The sequence below is a fragment of the Ranitomeya variabilis genome, chromosome 6 (assembly GCF_051348905.1).
Source record: "Ranitomeya variabilis isolate aRanVar5 chromosome 6, aRanVar5.hap1, whole genome shotgun sequence".
NCBI lineage: Eukaryota > Metazoa > Chordata > Amphibia > Anura > Dendrobatidae > Ranitomeya > Ranitomeya variabilis.
The window spans coordinates 410,685,656-410,701,815 of record NC_135237.1 but is presented as its reverse complement, the minus strand read 5'-3'; the positions used below and the strand labels follow the sequence as shown (position 1 = coordinate 410,701,815).

At 43.6% G+C, this 16,160-nt stretch overlaps 1 protein-coding gene across 1 annotated transcript in view; it reads right to left on the bottom strand.

Annotated features, from left to right (window-relative positions):
* LAMA1 (laminin subunit alpha 1) overlaps positions 1–16,160 on the bottom strand; it is a 236,431-nt gene that overhangs the window by 103,948 nt on the left and 116,323 nt on the right. The window contains exons 17-22 of the mRNA XM_077270228.1: positions 15,987–16,114; positions 15,679–15,765; positions 11,466–11,677; positions 9,160–9,266; positions 8,836–9,016; positions 7,504–7,640 (exon numbers count right to left, since the gene is read on the bottom strand). Of these exons, the coding sequence (XP_077126343.1) occupies positions 7,504–7,640; positions 8,836–9,016; positions 9,160–9,266; positions 11,466–11,677; positions 15,679–15,765; positions 15,987–16,114 (852 nt within the window). The remainder of the gene's footprint in view (positions 1–7,503; positions 7,641–8,835; positions 9,017–9,159; positions 9,267–11,465; positions 11,678–15,678; positions 15,766–15,986; positions 16,115–16,160) is intronic.

The window sequence follows — 16,160 nt, the reverse complement described above, 5'->3', positions numbered from 1 at the left end:
AGACACATCCCTTTAAGAACCGGCCTAGTTCCGAGTACCCCAGGCAGAAAAATACAAGCACTTAGATGTCTTGTCTGCTATCAATGAGGTTATTAATGGTTTTCTGAGGTTATTAATAGTTGTCTGAGGACTGTCCTGCCATGCTAAATGTGATAATCATGCAGGAGGTTAGACCAGGAGATCACAGCTGTATCACTACATCTCACACACCTCATGAGACACCTTCTCTAAGCTGTGGTGGGGGCATGTTCTTCTTTACTTTGAGTGTTGATGCCTGCTTATGATTGGTCAGTATCATACAGGGAGAAGTACACACCTCCAGTGAAAACTATCCACTTTGACTAAAACAAAGTTAACTCGTTCAGTACCAAATACTTTGATTGCTAAAATCTATGCAACGGAGAGACGAAATGAAAAAAAAAAATTAATTCCACTTTGTAGCTACTGTGACATCTTGTGGCCATCTTAATGTGAAAATTTTGATGAAACGTCCCCTTTAAAGTTTTGAAATTCAATGCATTTACTAAGCTCAATCTTTAAAAGTACCGTTGAGGCAGACAAACTATAGGTGTAACCTAGGCAGGTACAAGAGGTAAGGGGGCCCACTTCTACCTCCAAAACAGCTAAAAGCTTCTGTCACAGACACATTATTGGACTGAAAAGGGCCCATATACTGTATTTGTACAGGGGCCCTCGTCTATCTGTGTCCAGCCATGTTGTCTTTATGGGAAGATTTTGTGCAAAGGTTAGGTTAGTAAAAAGCAAAAAAAGTTATGATACTTTATAAAGTGCTGTCAGTTTGAAGTACAACCCTTGGAAAAATTATGGAATCACCGGCCTTGGAGGATGTTCATTCAGTTGTTTAATTTTGTAGAAAAAAAGCAGATCACAGACATGGCACAAAACTAAAGTCATTTCAAATGGCAACTTTCTGGCTTTAAGAAACACTAAAGAAATCAAGAACAAAAAATGTGGTAGTGAGTAATGGTTACTTTTTGTTTAACAAAGCATAGGGGAAAAATTATGGAATCACTCAATTTTGAGGAAAAAATTATGGAATCATGAAAAACAAACAAACAAAAAAAACCGCTCCAACACATCACGAGTATTTTGTTGCACCACCTCTGGTTTTTATAACAGCTTGCAGTCTCTGAGGCATGGACTTAATGAGTGTCACAGTACTCTTCATCAATCTGGCTCCAACTTTCTCTGATTGCTGTTGCCAGATCAGCTTTGCAGGTTGGAGCCTTGTCATGGACCATTTTCTTCAACTTCCACCAAAGATTTTCAATTGGATTGAGATCCGGACTATTTGCAGGCCATGACATTGACCTTATGTGTCTCTTTTCAAGGAATGATTTCACAGTTTTTGCTCTATGGCAGGATGCATTATCATCTTGAAAAATAATTTAATCATCCCCAAGCATCCTTTCAATTGATGGGATAAGAAAAGTGTCCAAAATATCAACATAAACTTGTGCATTTATTGAAGATGTAATGACAGCCATCTCCCCAGTGGCTAGACCTGACATGCAGCCCCATATCATCAATGACTGTGGAAATTTGCATTTTCTGTTCAGTCATCTTTATAAATCTCATTGGAATGGCACCAAACAAAAGTTCCAGCATCATCACCTTGCCCAATGCACATTTGTGATTCATCACTGAATATGACTTTCATCCAGTCATCCACAGGCCACGATTGCTTTTCCTTAGCCCATTGTAACCTTGTTTTTTTCTGTTTAGGTGTTCGTTTAGCTTTTCTGCATGTAAATCCCATTTCCTTTAGGTGATTTCTTACAGTCCGGTCACAGACGTTGCCTCTAGTTTCCACCCATTCGTTCCTCATTTGTTTTGTTGTGCATTTGCTGTTTTGGAGACATATTGCTTTAAGTTTCCGGTCTTGACGCTTTGATGTCTTCCTTGGTCTACCAGTATGTTTGCCTTTAACAACCTTCCCATGTTGTTTGTATTTGGTACAGATTTTAGACACAGCTGACTGTGAACAACCAAAAACTTTTGCAACATTGCGTGATGATTTACCATCTTAAAGGCCCCGTCACACATAGCGAGATCGCTAGCGAGATCGCTGCTGAGTCACAAGTTTTGTGACGCAACAGCGACCTCAGTAGCGATCTCGCTATGTGTGACACGTACCAGCGATCAGGCCCCTGCTGCGAGATCGCTGGTCGTGTCGGAATGGCCTGGACCGTTTTTTGGTCGTTGAGGTCCCGCTGACATCGCTGAATCGGTGTGTGTGACACCGATCCAGCGATGTCTTCACTGGTAACCAGGGTAAACATCGGGTTACTAAGCGCAGGGCCCTGGTTAGTAACCCGATGTTTACCCTGGTTACCAGCGTAAATGTAAAAAACAACAAACAGTACATACTCACCATCTGATGTCCGTCAGGTCCCTTGCCGTCTGCTTCCCACACTGACTGAGCGCCGCAAAGTGAAAGTGAAAGTACAGCACAGCAGTGACGTCACCGCTGCGCTCTGCTCTCACTGTACGGCGGCACTCAGTCAGAGCAGGAAGCAGACGGCAAGGGACCTGACGGACATCAGATGGTGAGTATGTACTGTTTGTTTTTTTTTGGTAACCAGGGTAAACATCGGGTTACTAAGCGCGGCCCTGCGCTTAGTAACCCGATGTTTACCCTGGTTACCCGGGTGCTGCAGGGGGACTTCGGCATCGTTGAAGACAGTTTCAACGATGCCGAAGTCGTTCCCCTGATCGTTGGTCGCTGGAGAGAGCTGTCTGTGTGACAGCTCCCCAGCGACCACACAGCGACTTACCAACGATCACGGCCAGGTCGTATCGCTGGTCGTGATCGTTGGTAAATCGCTATGTGTGACGGGGCCTTAAGAGTTTGATAATCCTCTCCTTTGTTTCAATTGACATCTCTCGTGTTGGAGCCATGATTCATGTCAATCCACTTGGTGCAACTGCTCTCCAAGGTGTGATCATTCCTTTTTAGATGCAGACTAATGAGCAGATCTAATTTGATGCAGGTGTTATTTTTGGGTATGAAAATTTACAGGGTGATTCCATAATTGTTTCCTCAGAATTGAGTGACTCCATAATTTTTCCCCTATGCTTGGTTAAAAAAAGTAACCATTACTGACTACCACATTTTTTGTTCTTGATTTCTTTTAGTGTTTGTTAGTGTTTAAAGGAAAGGTGCCGCATTTTATTTTTTGTATTAAAAATAATTGTTTATATAAACAATAATTTTTCATACAAATTTCCTTTTTTTAACTTTAACATTTTTTTTATTATTAATTTTTTTTTCAGCCACTGGGCGCCGCCATTTTGCTTTGCAGGAGTGTAAGTGAAGCACACGACACTTACACTCTGCAATTACGGCAGCCCTGGGCATAGAGATCTGCGGTCGGCTCCCGACACTATAGTTTTCATTGTGCTGCTCCCTGCTGGGATCTGGCCACGCCCCCTGAGCCGTCCACAGCACAGCAGAGGCAGGAGATCAGCTCCATCTTCCTGGAGCTCACACTGCATCTGTGAGCTCCGGCAGCTTCCCAGGATAATCGCAGGAGCCCTGCAGTTATAGGAGGAGGAGACCAAGGACAGGAGGGAGAAAGGACTAAGCCGTGAAGTATCAGTGGGGAGGGGGAGAGGTAATCTAATCCTATCCCTTGTGGTGCTGACTCTGAGCAGTGTATCTCCTCCCATGTGTGTTAGGCCATGTGCACACGTTCAGGATTTTTCGCATTTTTTTCGCGTTTTTTCGCTATAAAAACGTGATAAAAACGCGAAAAAAACGCCTACATATGCCTCTTATTATTTTCAGTGTATTCCGCATTTTTTGTGCAAATGTAGCCTTTTTTCCGCGAAAAAATCGCATCGCGGAAAAAAAAGCAACATGTTCATTAAAATGCGGAATTGCAGGGGATTCCGCACAACTGGGAGTCCATTGATCTGCTTACTTCCCGCACGGGGCTGTGCACACCATGCGGGAAGTAAGCAGATTATGTGCGGTTGGTACCCAGGGTGGAGGAGAGGAGACTCTCCTCCACGCACTGGGCACCATATAATTGGTCAAAAAATAAGAATTAAAATAAAAAATAGTGATATACTCACCCTCGATGTCTTCCCGCCTCTCAGCTGCATGCTGTCGCTTCGGTTCCTGTAGCTGGTGTGCGGTGAAGGACCTGCCGAAGACGTCACGGTCCTGTGATTGGTCGAGACCGGTCATGTGACCGCTCACGTGACCGCGACGTCATGGAAGGTCCTGCGCGCACAGACCAGCTATACGGAACGGACGCCGGTGAGGAGATCAGCTGTCTGCGGGTGAGTATAAGCATTTTTTTATTTTTTTTATTATTTTTAAACATTCTATCTTTTACTATAGATGCTGCAAAAGCAGCATCTATAGTAAAAAGTTGGTCACACTTGTCAAACGCTATGTTTGACAAGTGTGACCAACCTGTCAGTCAGTTTTCCAAGTGATGCTACAGATCGCTTGGAAAACTTTAGCATTCTGCAAGCTAATTACGCTTGCAGAATGCTAAAAAAAAACGCGAAAAAAACGGAAAAAAACCGCAAAAAAAAAAATGCGGATTTCTTGCAGAAAATTTCCGGTTTTCTTCAGGAAATTTCTGCAAGAAATCCGGACGTGTGCACATACCCTTACTGTGCTGACTGTGTATCTAATCCTCTCCTGTGTGATACTGTGTGCTGAGCCGTGTATCTAATCCTCTCCTGTGTGATACTGTCTGAGCTGTGTATCTAATCCTATCCTGTGTGATACTGTGCTGAGCTGTGTATCTAATCCTCTCCTGTGTGATACTGTCTGCTGAGCCGTGTATCTAATCCTATCCTGTGTGATACTGTCTGCTGAGCTGTGTATCTAATCCTATCCTGTGTGATACTGTCTGCTGAGCTGTATAACTAATCCTCTCCTGTGTGATACTGACTGCTGAGCTGTGTATCTAATCCTCTCCTGTGTGATACAGTCTGCTGAGCCATGTATCTAATCCTATCCTGTGTGATTCTGACTGCTGAGCCATGTATCTAATCCTATCCTGTGTGATACTGTGCTGAGCTGTGTATCTAATCCTCTCCTGTGTGATACTGTTTGCTGAGCCATGTATCTAATCCTATCCTGTGTGATAGTGTGTTGAGCCTTGTATCTAATCCTACCCTGTGTGATACTGTGCAGAGCCGTGTATCTAATCCTCTCCTGTGTGATACTGACTGAGCTGTGTATCTAATACTATCCTGTGTGATACAGACTGCTGAGCCATGTATCTAATCCTATGTGATACTGTGCTGAGCTGTGTATCTAATCTTCTCCTGTGTGATACTGTGTGCTGAGCCGTGTATCTAGTCCTATCCTGTGTGATACTGACTGAGCCATGTATCTAATCCTACCCTGTGTGATACTGTGCTGAGCCGTGTATCTAATCCTCTACTGTGGGATACTGTGTGCTGAGCCATGTATCTAATCCTATCCTGTGTGATACTGACTGAGCTGTGTATCTAATCCTCTCCTGTGTGATACTGTCTGCTGAGCCGTGTATCTAATCCTATCCTGTGATACTGTCTGCTGAGCCATGTATCTAATCCTATCCTATGTGATACTGTGCTGAGCCCTGTATCTAATCCTATCCGGTATGATACTGACTGAGCTGTGTATCTAATACTGTCCTGTGTGATACTGACTGTTGAGCTGTGTATCTAATCCTCTCCTATGCAGTCCTCTCCCCCGTTATGTGTGATCTATATGGCGGTATTATGAGTGATCTATATGGCGATATTATGTGTGATCTATATGGCGGTATTATGTGAGAACACTATGGAAGTATTATCTGCAGAAAGGGGACCCAATCTAGGGTGGTTCCGGTTGAGCAGCTGCACGCGGGTCTGGGGTAATAGAGGGGGCAGTATGACCTCCAGTTAGGTGCCTTCAGGGGAGGGCTGGTAAGGCAGCTGAAGAGAGGGGTCTCATGTTTATCATTACTATATGGCTACATTTCCTTCCCAGCATCACCCCGGACTGCGCCTGTCACCTCGCTTTCACACATCGCCAGGACAGGATCTGAGGAGGGGAATGGGGTCTTTGCATGCAAAGTCTGGATCAGAACAGGCCATCAATCAGCAGAAATGTTTCCTGGATTTCTGAGGAGACGGTCCATCCATGTGTATAAAAGACAGCGCTCTATGTACAATCCCTGGCTGCTCCGCGCACCGAACAGGGTGCCCCCCATAGACCAGCACACTGCTCTCCTGAAATACTCTGTGCTGCTGTCACCCTGCTCCCTCCACCACATATCTCCCAGAATCCTTGCTGCCTGCCATCCTCGGTGACTGTCTACTTGTCAGTATAACTTTGCAGTCACCAACAAAATGGCTGCACACTGGGTTCCTGAATCCTCTCATCCCCTAGCAAACACCAGAAGGGGAGGAGAGGAGTGACATCACACCCATGTCAGCAGACTCAGCCCATAATTACTGCAGTGCAGTAATGTGAGCTAGTTGTACACTAGGTTTTTGTCAAATTTCATTAGCTGCTCCCCTAGTGTTAAAAGTGGAAATGCCAAACCTTTTAAAATTATTTTTCATATTTTACTAAATTAAAAACAAATGATAATATTTTTTAAGAAAATGTAAACATTAATTCTTTACATTTTTTCAATCGCTGTAAAAAAAAAAAATTTTGATGGCACCTTCCCTTTAAAGCTTTTTTCTACAAAATTAAACGGCTGAATGAACATCCTCCAAGGCCGGTGATTCCATAACTTTTGCCAGGGGTTGTATGTGCTGTGCTTCGAAGTAAGAAAATTCATACAACATCCATCCATGAGGTCAAATGGAAGAACCACATTATCTATACATGTGTTCTCAGTAGAAGACACACATATTTCTTACCATATTGTTCTTATAGTAAGAAATATATATATTATATAGCTATCCCACAAGCGTTTATTTTTTCTTGTAAATTGTCCTCTACTTTACAAGTTATACTTAATGAACCCAGTATAGTTTAAAAAAAAACTGTACTCCATTCCCAAACCAGCGGCTCTCTGGGTTACTGTATCCCCCACAATGGAGTCAGAAAGTTGCTGCCCATCAGTGGCCGCTGATTGACTGCAGTGACCACCTAATTCCCACCTGCTGGATGCTGGTAGCATTAAACCGACGGGACATTGTAGCGACTGTAGAGTAGCAGTGATGGTCCAGAAGGTGAGTATAGATTTTTTTTCACTTATACCACCCTGGGACCGTTAAAAATAACTAGTAAAGAGGGGGACAAAACCTTTAATAATCCAGAAGCCAAAGAAATAGAAAATCCCATTCAAGTGACTGTTTGCTTCAAGTAGTCTACATCTGGTTTAACAAGCAACAGAAAATAAAAGCATACCCCAGGAAATTAGACAATAAAAGATGTGAGTTTGAAACTAAGCAGTTTAGGTTCTATCATTTGATGGATTTCGATTTTGACATAACGCATCTCCAAAAATCAGCGTAATTATTTCATACCAAACATCCAAGCTCTGGATCATGGCCCCAGTAGTTGGCATCACAGTATTCACATTTTGGTCCATGGGTGTTTGGAGGGCAAATACATTCGCCAGTGCTTGGGTTGCAGTTATTCTGTGTGTGAGCACAGTCGCAAGCTAGAGAAAACACAAACATTTTACACAAAAGCTGAAAATATAAAGTATACTACATCAGACGGACGATGCCGGGGGATCCATCTGGAATTGAAGTATGTAACTCCAAAATAAATTGACGATTCGGTCCTAAGTTCCAGACCTCCATCAGCATGTAACAGACATTCTTAAGATGATCTGGAACTTAGGACCAAAACTTCAATATATTTTGTAATTGGATTGCTAAATTAAAACTGTCACTATTCTACTGCCTACCACCGAGAGCTGAGCTTCTCTATATACTTTATGGACTGGATACCTACTCGGCCACCGCTATCTTAGTGACCATATAATGAAAACTACATGTTTGTAATGAACATAAGGGAAAGCCCCGCATCTAAAATAAATACACAGAATCAAATTATTGTGTTATTCAGGTTTTTAAAAGTGATAGCCTATCTTTAGGATAAAGAATGGGAGGAGGAGACAGAACTTCCACCTTGATCAAATTTATTTGCTGTTTAATATTCCCAATATGCAACGTTTCGGGTTACATCACAGCCTTGACAAAGGGTGAGATATAAGCTGAAATATTGCATATTGGACACAAAAACATTTGATCAAGGTGGAAGTGCTGTCTCCTCTTCCTTTTTTGCTTTCTGAACTTTTAATGGTGGCTCAAGTGGACCATTCACCTGGTTACCCTGGATTCACATGTTGTGCTGCTCTAACCTCTTCTCTACATATCCATAAGAAAGGTCATCACTATTTGGGCACATTTTGACATCTGAATAAACCGGTCTGAGAGAACTATATACAGTGGTCTCGCTCGGATTGGGAGTCCCGTGGCCAGTCCGTGCATTGTGGACAATCTCAGGCCAATTTATACAGATGTGTGAATGTGCCCTTGGGCTGATGGAAGTCCATCTCCTGGAGCCCCTGCCAATCACGTCTGCAGCAGTCTGGCCAAGACTGGGGCTTCTTCAGTGCTCTGTACTGTACAACTACACAATGAATATAAAGGACGTGGTGCTCGTCAAAAGGTCTGCAACCTCTTGAAACTGTTAAATAGCAGGGATGCCGAGAGTGGGGCCCCACCTCCACCACGGATGTAACAAACCCATTAATCATATAGCAGTGGCCAGATTGGCAATATACAATCCTGAATACTACATTCCAATTAACAGACACATATGAAAAGATGTCTAATATAACGTACGTGTGCAGCCACCATCATTGTATCCATAATACCCATGAGCACAGATGTCGCATTTATTCCCTGCCACGCCAGCGACACACGGGCACTGCCCAGCATCATTGCACACTTCAGAGATTGAACCTGATTGGCTACAGTTACATTGTAGGCAGCCGAGGCCAGATGTCAAGCTGTAGAATCCAGGCTGGGGAGAGAGAAAATGAGGATAACCATTAATATAAACAGAGGCAGGCAATACATATAAATTGATGGTAAAAGTCCAATATAATTTCCTTTAAAAATGAACAGAAATAATTTAAAAATGTATGCAAAAAAATGGCCTCTTACCTCACACTGATCACATTGCTTCCCAAATACATTTGGTTTGCACGCACACAAGCCAGTTTCATGATGGCAAACTGCAGAGATGGAGCTATTTGGGTGGCATCCGCATGCTTGAAACAAAACATATAATCATTATAGAATGCATTATATATGCGTGTGACTGGCATATTTGTGGCAAGTATCTAGTGTTACTGGCATATATGTGGCATGTGTCTAGTATGTTACTGGCATATTTGTGGCATGTATCTAGTGTGTGACTGGCATATTTGTGGCATGTACAGTATCTAGTGTGTGACTGGCATATTTGTGGCATGTATCTAGTGTGTGACTGGCATATTCATGGCATGTATCGTGTGTGACTGACATGTTTGTGGCATATGTCTAGTGTTACTGGCACATTTGTGGCATGTGTCTAGTGACTGGTACGCTTGTGACATCTGTCTAGAGCGGGACAGGCTTGTTTGGAGTAAATGTCTAGTGTGCGAGTGGCATGCTTGTGTCATGTGTCTAGTGTGTGACTGGCATGCAAGTGGCTTGTGTCTAGTGCGTGAGTGGCGTCTAAGTGGCACGTGTCTACTTCATGACTGCTTCTCTTTCATGTGTCGGCTGTCTTCCGTGATTACGTCTATGTGGCATGTGTTTAGTGCATGAGTACATCTATGTGGCATTTGGCTAGTGTTAGACTTGTGTTTATGCGGCATGTGTTTAGAGCATGACTGACATGTATGTGAAATGTGTATAATGCATGTCTCACAACTGTATGGCATGCATCTATCGCATGATTAGCATCTATGTGGAATGTGTCTAGTGTGTGACTGGCATGATGGTGGCATGTGTCTAGTGTGTGACTGGCATGTAAGTGGCTTGTGTCTAGTAGGTGAATGGCATGCTTGTGGCATATGTCTAATGTGTGACTGACATGTGTCTAGTGTGTGACTGGCATACTTGTGGCATATGACTAGTGTATGACTGGCATGTAAGTGGCTTGTGTCTAGTATGTGACAGGCATGATTGTGGCATGTGTCTAATGTGTGACTGGCATGTGTCTAGTGTGTGACTGGCATACTTGTGGCATATGACTAGTGTGTGACTGGCATGTAAGTGGCTTGTGTCTAGTATGTGACAGGCATGATTGTGGCATGTGTCAATAGTGTTACTGATATGTAAGTGGCTTGTGTCTAGTAGGTGAATGGCATGCTTGTGGCATATGTCTAATGTGTAACTGGCATGTGTCTAGTGTGTGACTGACATGTAAGTGGCTTGAGCCTACTATGTGACTGGCATGATTGTGGCATGTGTCTAGTGTGTGACTGATATGTAAGTGGCTTGTGTCAAGTATGTGACTGGCATACTTGTGGCTTATGACTAGTGTTTGACTGGCTTATAAGTGGCTTGTGTCTAATATGTGTCTGGCATGCTTGTGGCATATGTCTAATGCGTGACTGGCATGTGTCTAGTGTGCAAATGGCATGTAGGTGGCTTGTGTCTGGTATGTGACTGGCATGTAAGTGGCTTGTGTCTAGTGCGTGAGTGGCATCTAAGTGGCACGTGTCTATTTCATATCTGCTTCCCTTCAATGTGGTGTCTGTCTTACGTGATTAAGTCTACGTGGCATGTTTTTAGTCCATTGTTACGTCTATGTGGGATGTTTTTAGTGCATGGCTACGTCTATGGGACATTTGACTAGTGTTCGACTTGTGTTTTTGTGGCATGTGTTTAGGGCATGACTGACATGTATGTAGAATGTGTATAATGCATGTCTCATATGCCTCTTACATGTCAGTCACACACTTGACACATTCCACATAGACACTAGTAATGCACTAGACTCATGCCACTTACTGTACATGTCAGTCACACACTAGACACATTCCTCATAGACACTAGTCATGCAAATGTTATGTGTTATGTTTCGATTGTGTGACTTGAGTTAACGTGGCTTGTGCTTAGTGCTTCACTCGCAACTAGAAAGCATTTATCTAGTTCATAACATGTATCTAGTGTGTGACTTGCTTTAATATTGCATGTGTCTATTGTGTGACTGCACCTAGGTGACATATGCCTAGTGTGTGACTGGCATCTACTGTATGTGGCATTTCTAGTGCCATAAAAAGAGAGGAGTCCCTATGTGGCTACGTAGTGCCATAACAGAGATAGGGGCTCAAATACATTTCTTAGATAGAAGCCCCAAGTTGTCACTGTCTGCCCCTGATTAATAAGAACAGAATTTTATGACCCAAAGCTTCTGACCATGAATACTAAGCTTATTTTAAATCATATGTTTGCAGATGGGTTCTAGAATTACCTACCAGTGCAATTCTTTGCCAAGATGGCATCACCATAAAAACCATCTTCACATCGTTCACAATGGCGCCCTGCTGTATTACCAATGCATCTAAGACATTCTCCGGTCAATGCATCGCAATGTCCATCTACAAATGGGTCAATATTGCCGTTACAGTCACAAGGGACACAGGATCCTCCAGGCACTAATGGGTTTCCAAAGTAGCCATTTGCACACCTAAAATAAATACAGCGTTCATCAAACCTGATCAGATTGAGAACTGATCCTGCAAAAAGACAGCAGATCTGCCAATGATAATAATGATAATAATAATTTTTATTTATATAGCGCCAACATATTCCGCAGCGCTTTACAACTTATAGAGGGGACTTGTACAGACAATAGACATTACAGCATAACAGAAATCACAGTTCAAAACAGATACCAGTAGGAATGAGGGCCCTGCTCGCAAGCTTACAAACTATGAGGAAAAGGGGGGACACGAGAGGTGGATGGTAACAATTGCTTTAGTTATTTGGACCAGCCATAGTGTAAGGCTCGGTTGTTCATGTAAAGCTGCATGAACCAGTTAACTGCCTAAGTATGTAGCAGTACAGACACAGAGTGCTATTAACTGCATAAAGTGTATGAGAACATGATGAGAGGAACCTGATTATTATTTTTTTTTTTTAATGGGCCACACAGGGATGGTTAGGTTAATGCATTGAGGCGGTAGGCCAGTCTGAACAAATGAGTTTTTAGGGCACGCTTAAAACTGTGGGGATTGGGGATTAATCGTATTAACCTAGGTAATGCATTCCAAAGAATCGGCGCAGCACGTGTAAAGTCTTGGAGACGGGAGTGGGAGGTTCTGATTATTGAGGATGCTAACCTGAGGTCATTAGCGGAGCGGAGGGCACGGGTAGGGTGGTAGACTGAGACCAGAGAGGAGATGTAGGGTGGTGCTGAGCCATGGAGTGCTTTGTGGATGAGGGTAGTAGTTTTGTACTGGATTCTGGAGTGGATGGGTGGCCAGTGTAATGACTGGCACAAGGTAGAGGCATCGGTGTAACGGTTGGTGAGGAATATGATTCTGGCAGCAGCATTCAGGACAGATTGGAGCGGGGAGAGTTTGGTAAGAGGGAGGCCGATTAGTAGAGAGTTACAATAGTCCAGACGAGAATGAATAAGTGAGACAGTAAGAGTTTTTGCAGAGTCGAAAGTAAGAAAAGGGCGAATTCTAGAAATGTTTTTGAGATGCAAATAAGAAGAGCGAGCCAGTGATCGGATGTGGGGGGTGAATGAAAGCTCAGAATCAAGGATGACCCCAAAGCAGTGGGCATGTTGCTTTGGAGTAATGGTGGAACCACACACGGAGATAGCAATGTCAGGCAAAGGTAGGTTAATAGAGGGAGAGAACACGAGGAGTTCAGTTTTTGACAGGTTCAGTTTCAGATAGAGGGAGGACATGATGTTAGAGACAGCGGTAAGACAATCACTGGTGTTTTCTAAAAAGGTCGGTGTGATAACAGGAGAAGAGGTGTATAATTGGGTGTCGTCAGCATAGAGATGGTACTGGAAACCAAATCTACTGATTGTTTGTCCAATAGGGGCAGTATACAAAGAGAAGAGGAGGGGGCCTAGGACTGATCCTTGAGGAACCCCAACAGTAAGGGGAAGGTGAGAGGAGGAGGAACCAGCAAAACATACAGTGAAGGATCGGTCAGAGAGATAGGAGGAGAACCAAGAGAGAACGGTGTCCTTGAGGCCGATGGAGCGGAGCATAGTGAGGAGGAGCTGATGATCCACAGTGTCGAATGCTGCGGACAGATCCAAGAGAATTAGCATGGAGTAGTGACCATTAGATTTAGCTGTAAGTAGGTCATTAGAGACTTTAGTGAGGACAGTTTCAGTAGAGTGTAAAGAGCGGAAGCCAGATTGAAGAGGGTCGAGAAGAGAGTTATCTGAGAGATAGCGGGTAAGATGGGAGTGGACCAGGCGTTTGAGGAGTTTGGAGATGAAGGGAAGATTAGAGACAGGTCTATAATTAGCGGCACAATTTTGGTCGAGGGAGGGTTTTTTAAGTAATGGATGTATGATGGCATGCTTAAATGAGGAGGGAAAAATAATGGAAGTGAGGGAAAGGTTGAAAGGTGAATATTTTTGTTAGGTGAGAGGTGACAGCCGGGGAAAGGGACTGGAGGAAATGTGACGGAATGGGGTCACTGGTGCAAGTGGTCGGGCGAGAAGATGCAAGGAGCCTGCTTACTTCTTCTTCTGTAACTGGTTCAAAGTCAGAGAGTGAACTAGATGAAGTGGGGGAGGGAGGACAGTGCATGGTATGAAGAGATTGGGAGATGATTTCCTGTCGAATGTGGTCAATTTTTTCTTTGAAGTAATTAGCCAGATCGTCAGCGCGGAGATCTGTGGTTGGGGCCTGCTCTCTTGGGTTGAGTAGGGACTGGAAAGTGTCAAAGAGACGTTTAGGGTTATTTGACAGTGAGGTGATGAGGGTGTTGAAATAGGTTTGTTTGGAGAGGTGAAGGGCAGAGTTGTATGTTTTTAGCATGAACTTATAATGGATGAAATCTTCGGGTAGATTAGATTTTCTCAGCAGACGTTCGGCGCACCTGGAGCACCGCTGCAGGAAACGTGTTTGCAGCGTGTGCCACGGTTGTCGCTGTCTGTGCCGAGTTGTTCTATGTATAGGAGGTGCAGCTTCATCCAGGGCACTTTGCAGGGTTTCACTGTAATGCTTCAGAGCAGAATCAGGACATGAGATGGAGAAGATTGGGGCCAATGAGGACTGCAAGTTCTTCATAAGTTTCTTGGTGTTAATGGCCTGTATGTTTCTATAAGTGTGGAAAGTGGGGGTGACCTGAGCGGGATGGCAGTTCTTGATAGAGAATGAAAGAAGGTTGTGGTCAGAGAGCAGGAGAGGGGAGTTTGTGAAATCATCCACTGAGCAAAGCCGGGAGAAGACCAAGTCAAGGGAGTTTCCATCTTCATGCGTTGGAGAGTTAGTATGCTGCGAGAGGCCGAAAGAGGAGGTTAGAGATAAAAGGTGAGAAGCAGATGGGGAGAGGGGAGAAGCAATGGGGATGTTGAAATCACCCATGATAAGGGTGGGGGTGTCACAGGAGAGAAAGAGTGGAAGCCAGGTGGCAAAGTGATCCAGGAACTGATGAGAGGGGCCGGGAGGATGATACACCACCGCCACTCGCATGGAGAAGGGGACATAGAGTCTGACAGCATGGACCTCAAAGGAAGGGAATACAAGTGAGGGTACTTGGGGGATAACTTGGAAGGTACATTTGGGTGAGAGGAGCAGACCAACGCCTCCACCTGCTCTGTTGTCTGATCTTGGGGTATGAGAAAATTGTAGTCCACCGTATGAAAGAGCAGCAGCAGTGGTGGTGTCTGACTGCTGGATCCAGGTTTCAGTAAGAGCCAGGAGATTAAGAGAGTTAGAAAGGAAGAAGTCATGAATGAAGGAGAGTTTATTACACACAGAGAGAGAATTCCAAAGGGCACAATTGAAAGAGACAGAAAGCATGCAGGGAATATTAATAAGGTTAGAGGGGTTTCTGGGTGTAGCAGTTGGGAGGTTTGACTGGCTATAACATGGGGGGCCGGGGTTGGGAGAGATGTCTCCAGCGACTAGGAGAAGGAGGATAGAAAGAGTGAGCAGATGGTTAAGTGATTTGTGAGAGCGTTTCTTGTGTTGGATGGTGGGACTAAATGGATCTGCGCTGTTAAGCAATGTGAACATAGCATGAGTGCTATACATAGGAAAGGCAAGGACAGAGGGGCCGATATGGATGGAGTGTAAAGAGTTTATGCAAGGGCGGTGAATGTGAGTGAATGCAGCAGCCAGGATATATATTATACAAATACAATGGCCTACAGATCAATATAGCCTGTCTATAGCTGCATCATTCAGCCTTCAAAGCATATAAAATATTAAAAGCGTCTGACATAGCACACGTGATGTCATAGGACTGATTAGAAATAAGCATTGCTCTCATGATTAGCTCAAAAACAATAAAAAGCTATTAGCCATGACATTAGAGTAGTGGTCACATGGCCATGACACCAACAAGGCAGGCACCGCTATTTTCTTTTACAAAAAGTTTCTCTTTAATTATTAAAAAACACTGACACACTGACATTGTTAAAAAGACAAAACAGCAACAAAAAAGTAGGAACAAAGTTCTAACAATACTAAAAATACATACTTCTCGCATTGGGTCCCTGTATAACCAGGTGCACACTGGTCACAAATAATTTCTTCATCATTGGACAGATAACAAGTTGGGCTGAAACTGCAATAATGGGAAATATTGATTATTAAAAATAAAAAAGAACAAGCAAAGCATAGTTTTCTCTCCGTTCTAAGCCATAATACATACAGTCACAGGTGTTAAGTAATGCCTGTCGCTATTGGTGGCCTAAGACTACCCTAACGGATGAGACAAGTCTATGACTTTATGAAGAGAGTAAGGCAAATAAAATCTGGCAATAAAAAGAAAACTACATTTCTCACTTATTAGAGGAGATGGTCAAAGGACAGGAACAAGGCTGACAGTCATTGGGGGTGCCATCAGCGGGGGTCCCATAGAAGCCTGGCAGGCACTGGTCACAGTGAGGACCTGTAGTGTTGTGCTGACAGCCCTGGAGAATATCAATTTTGACATAGTATTAAAATTTGCAGTAAAAC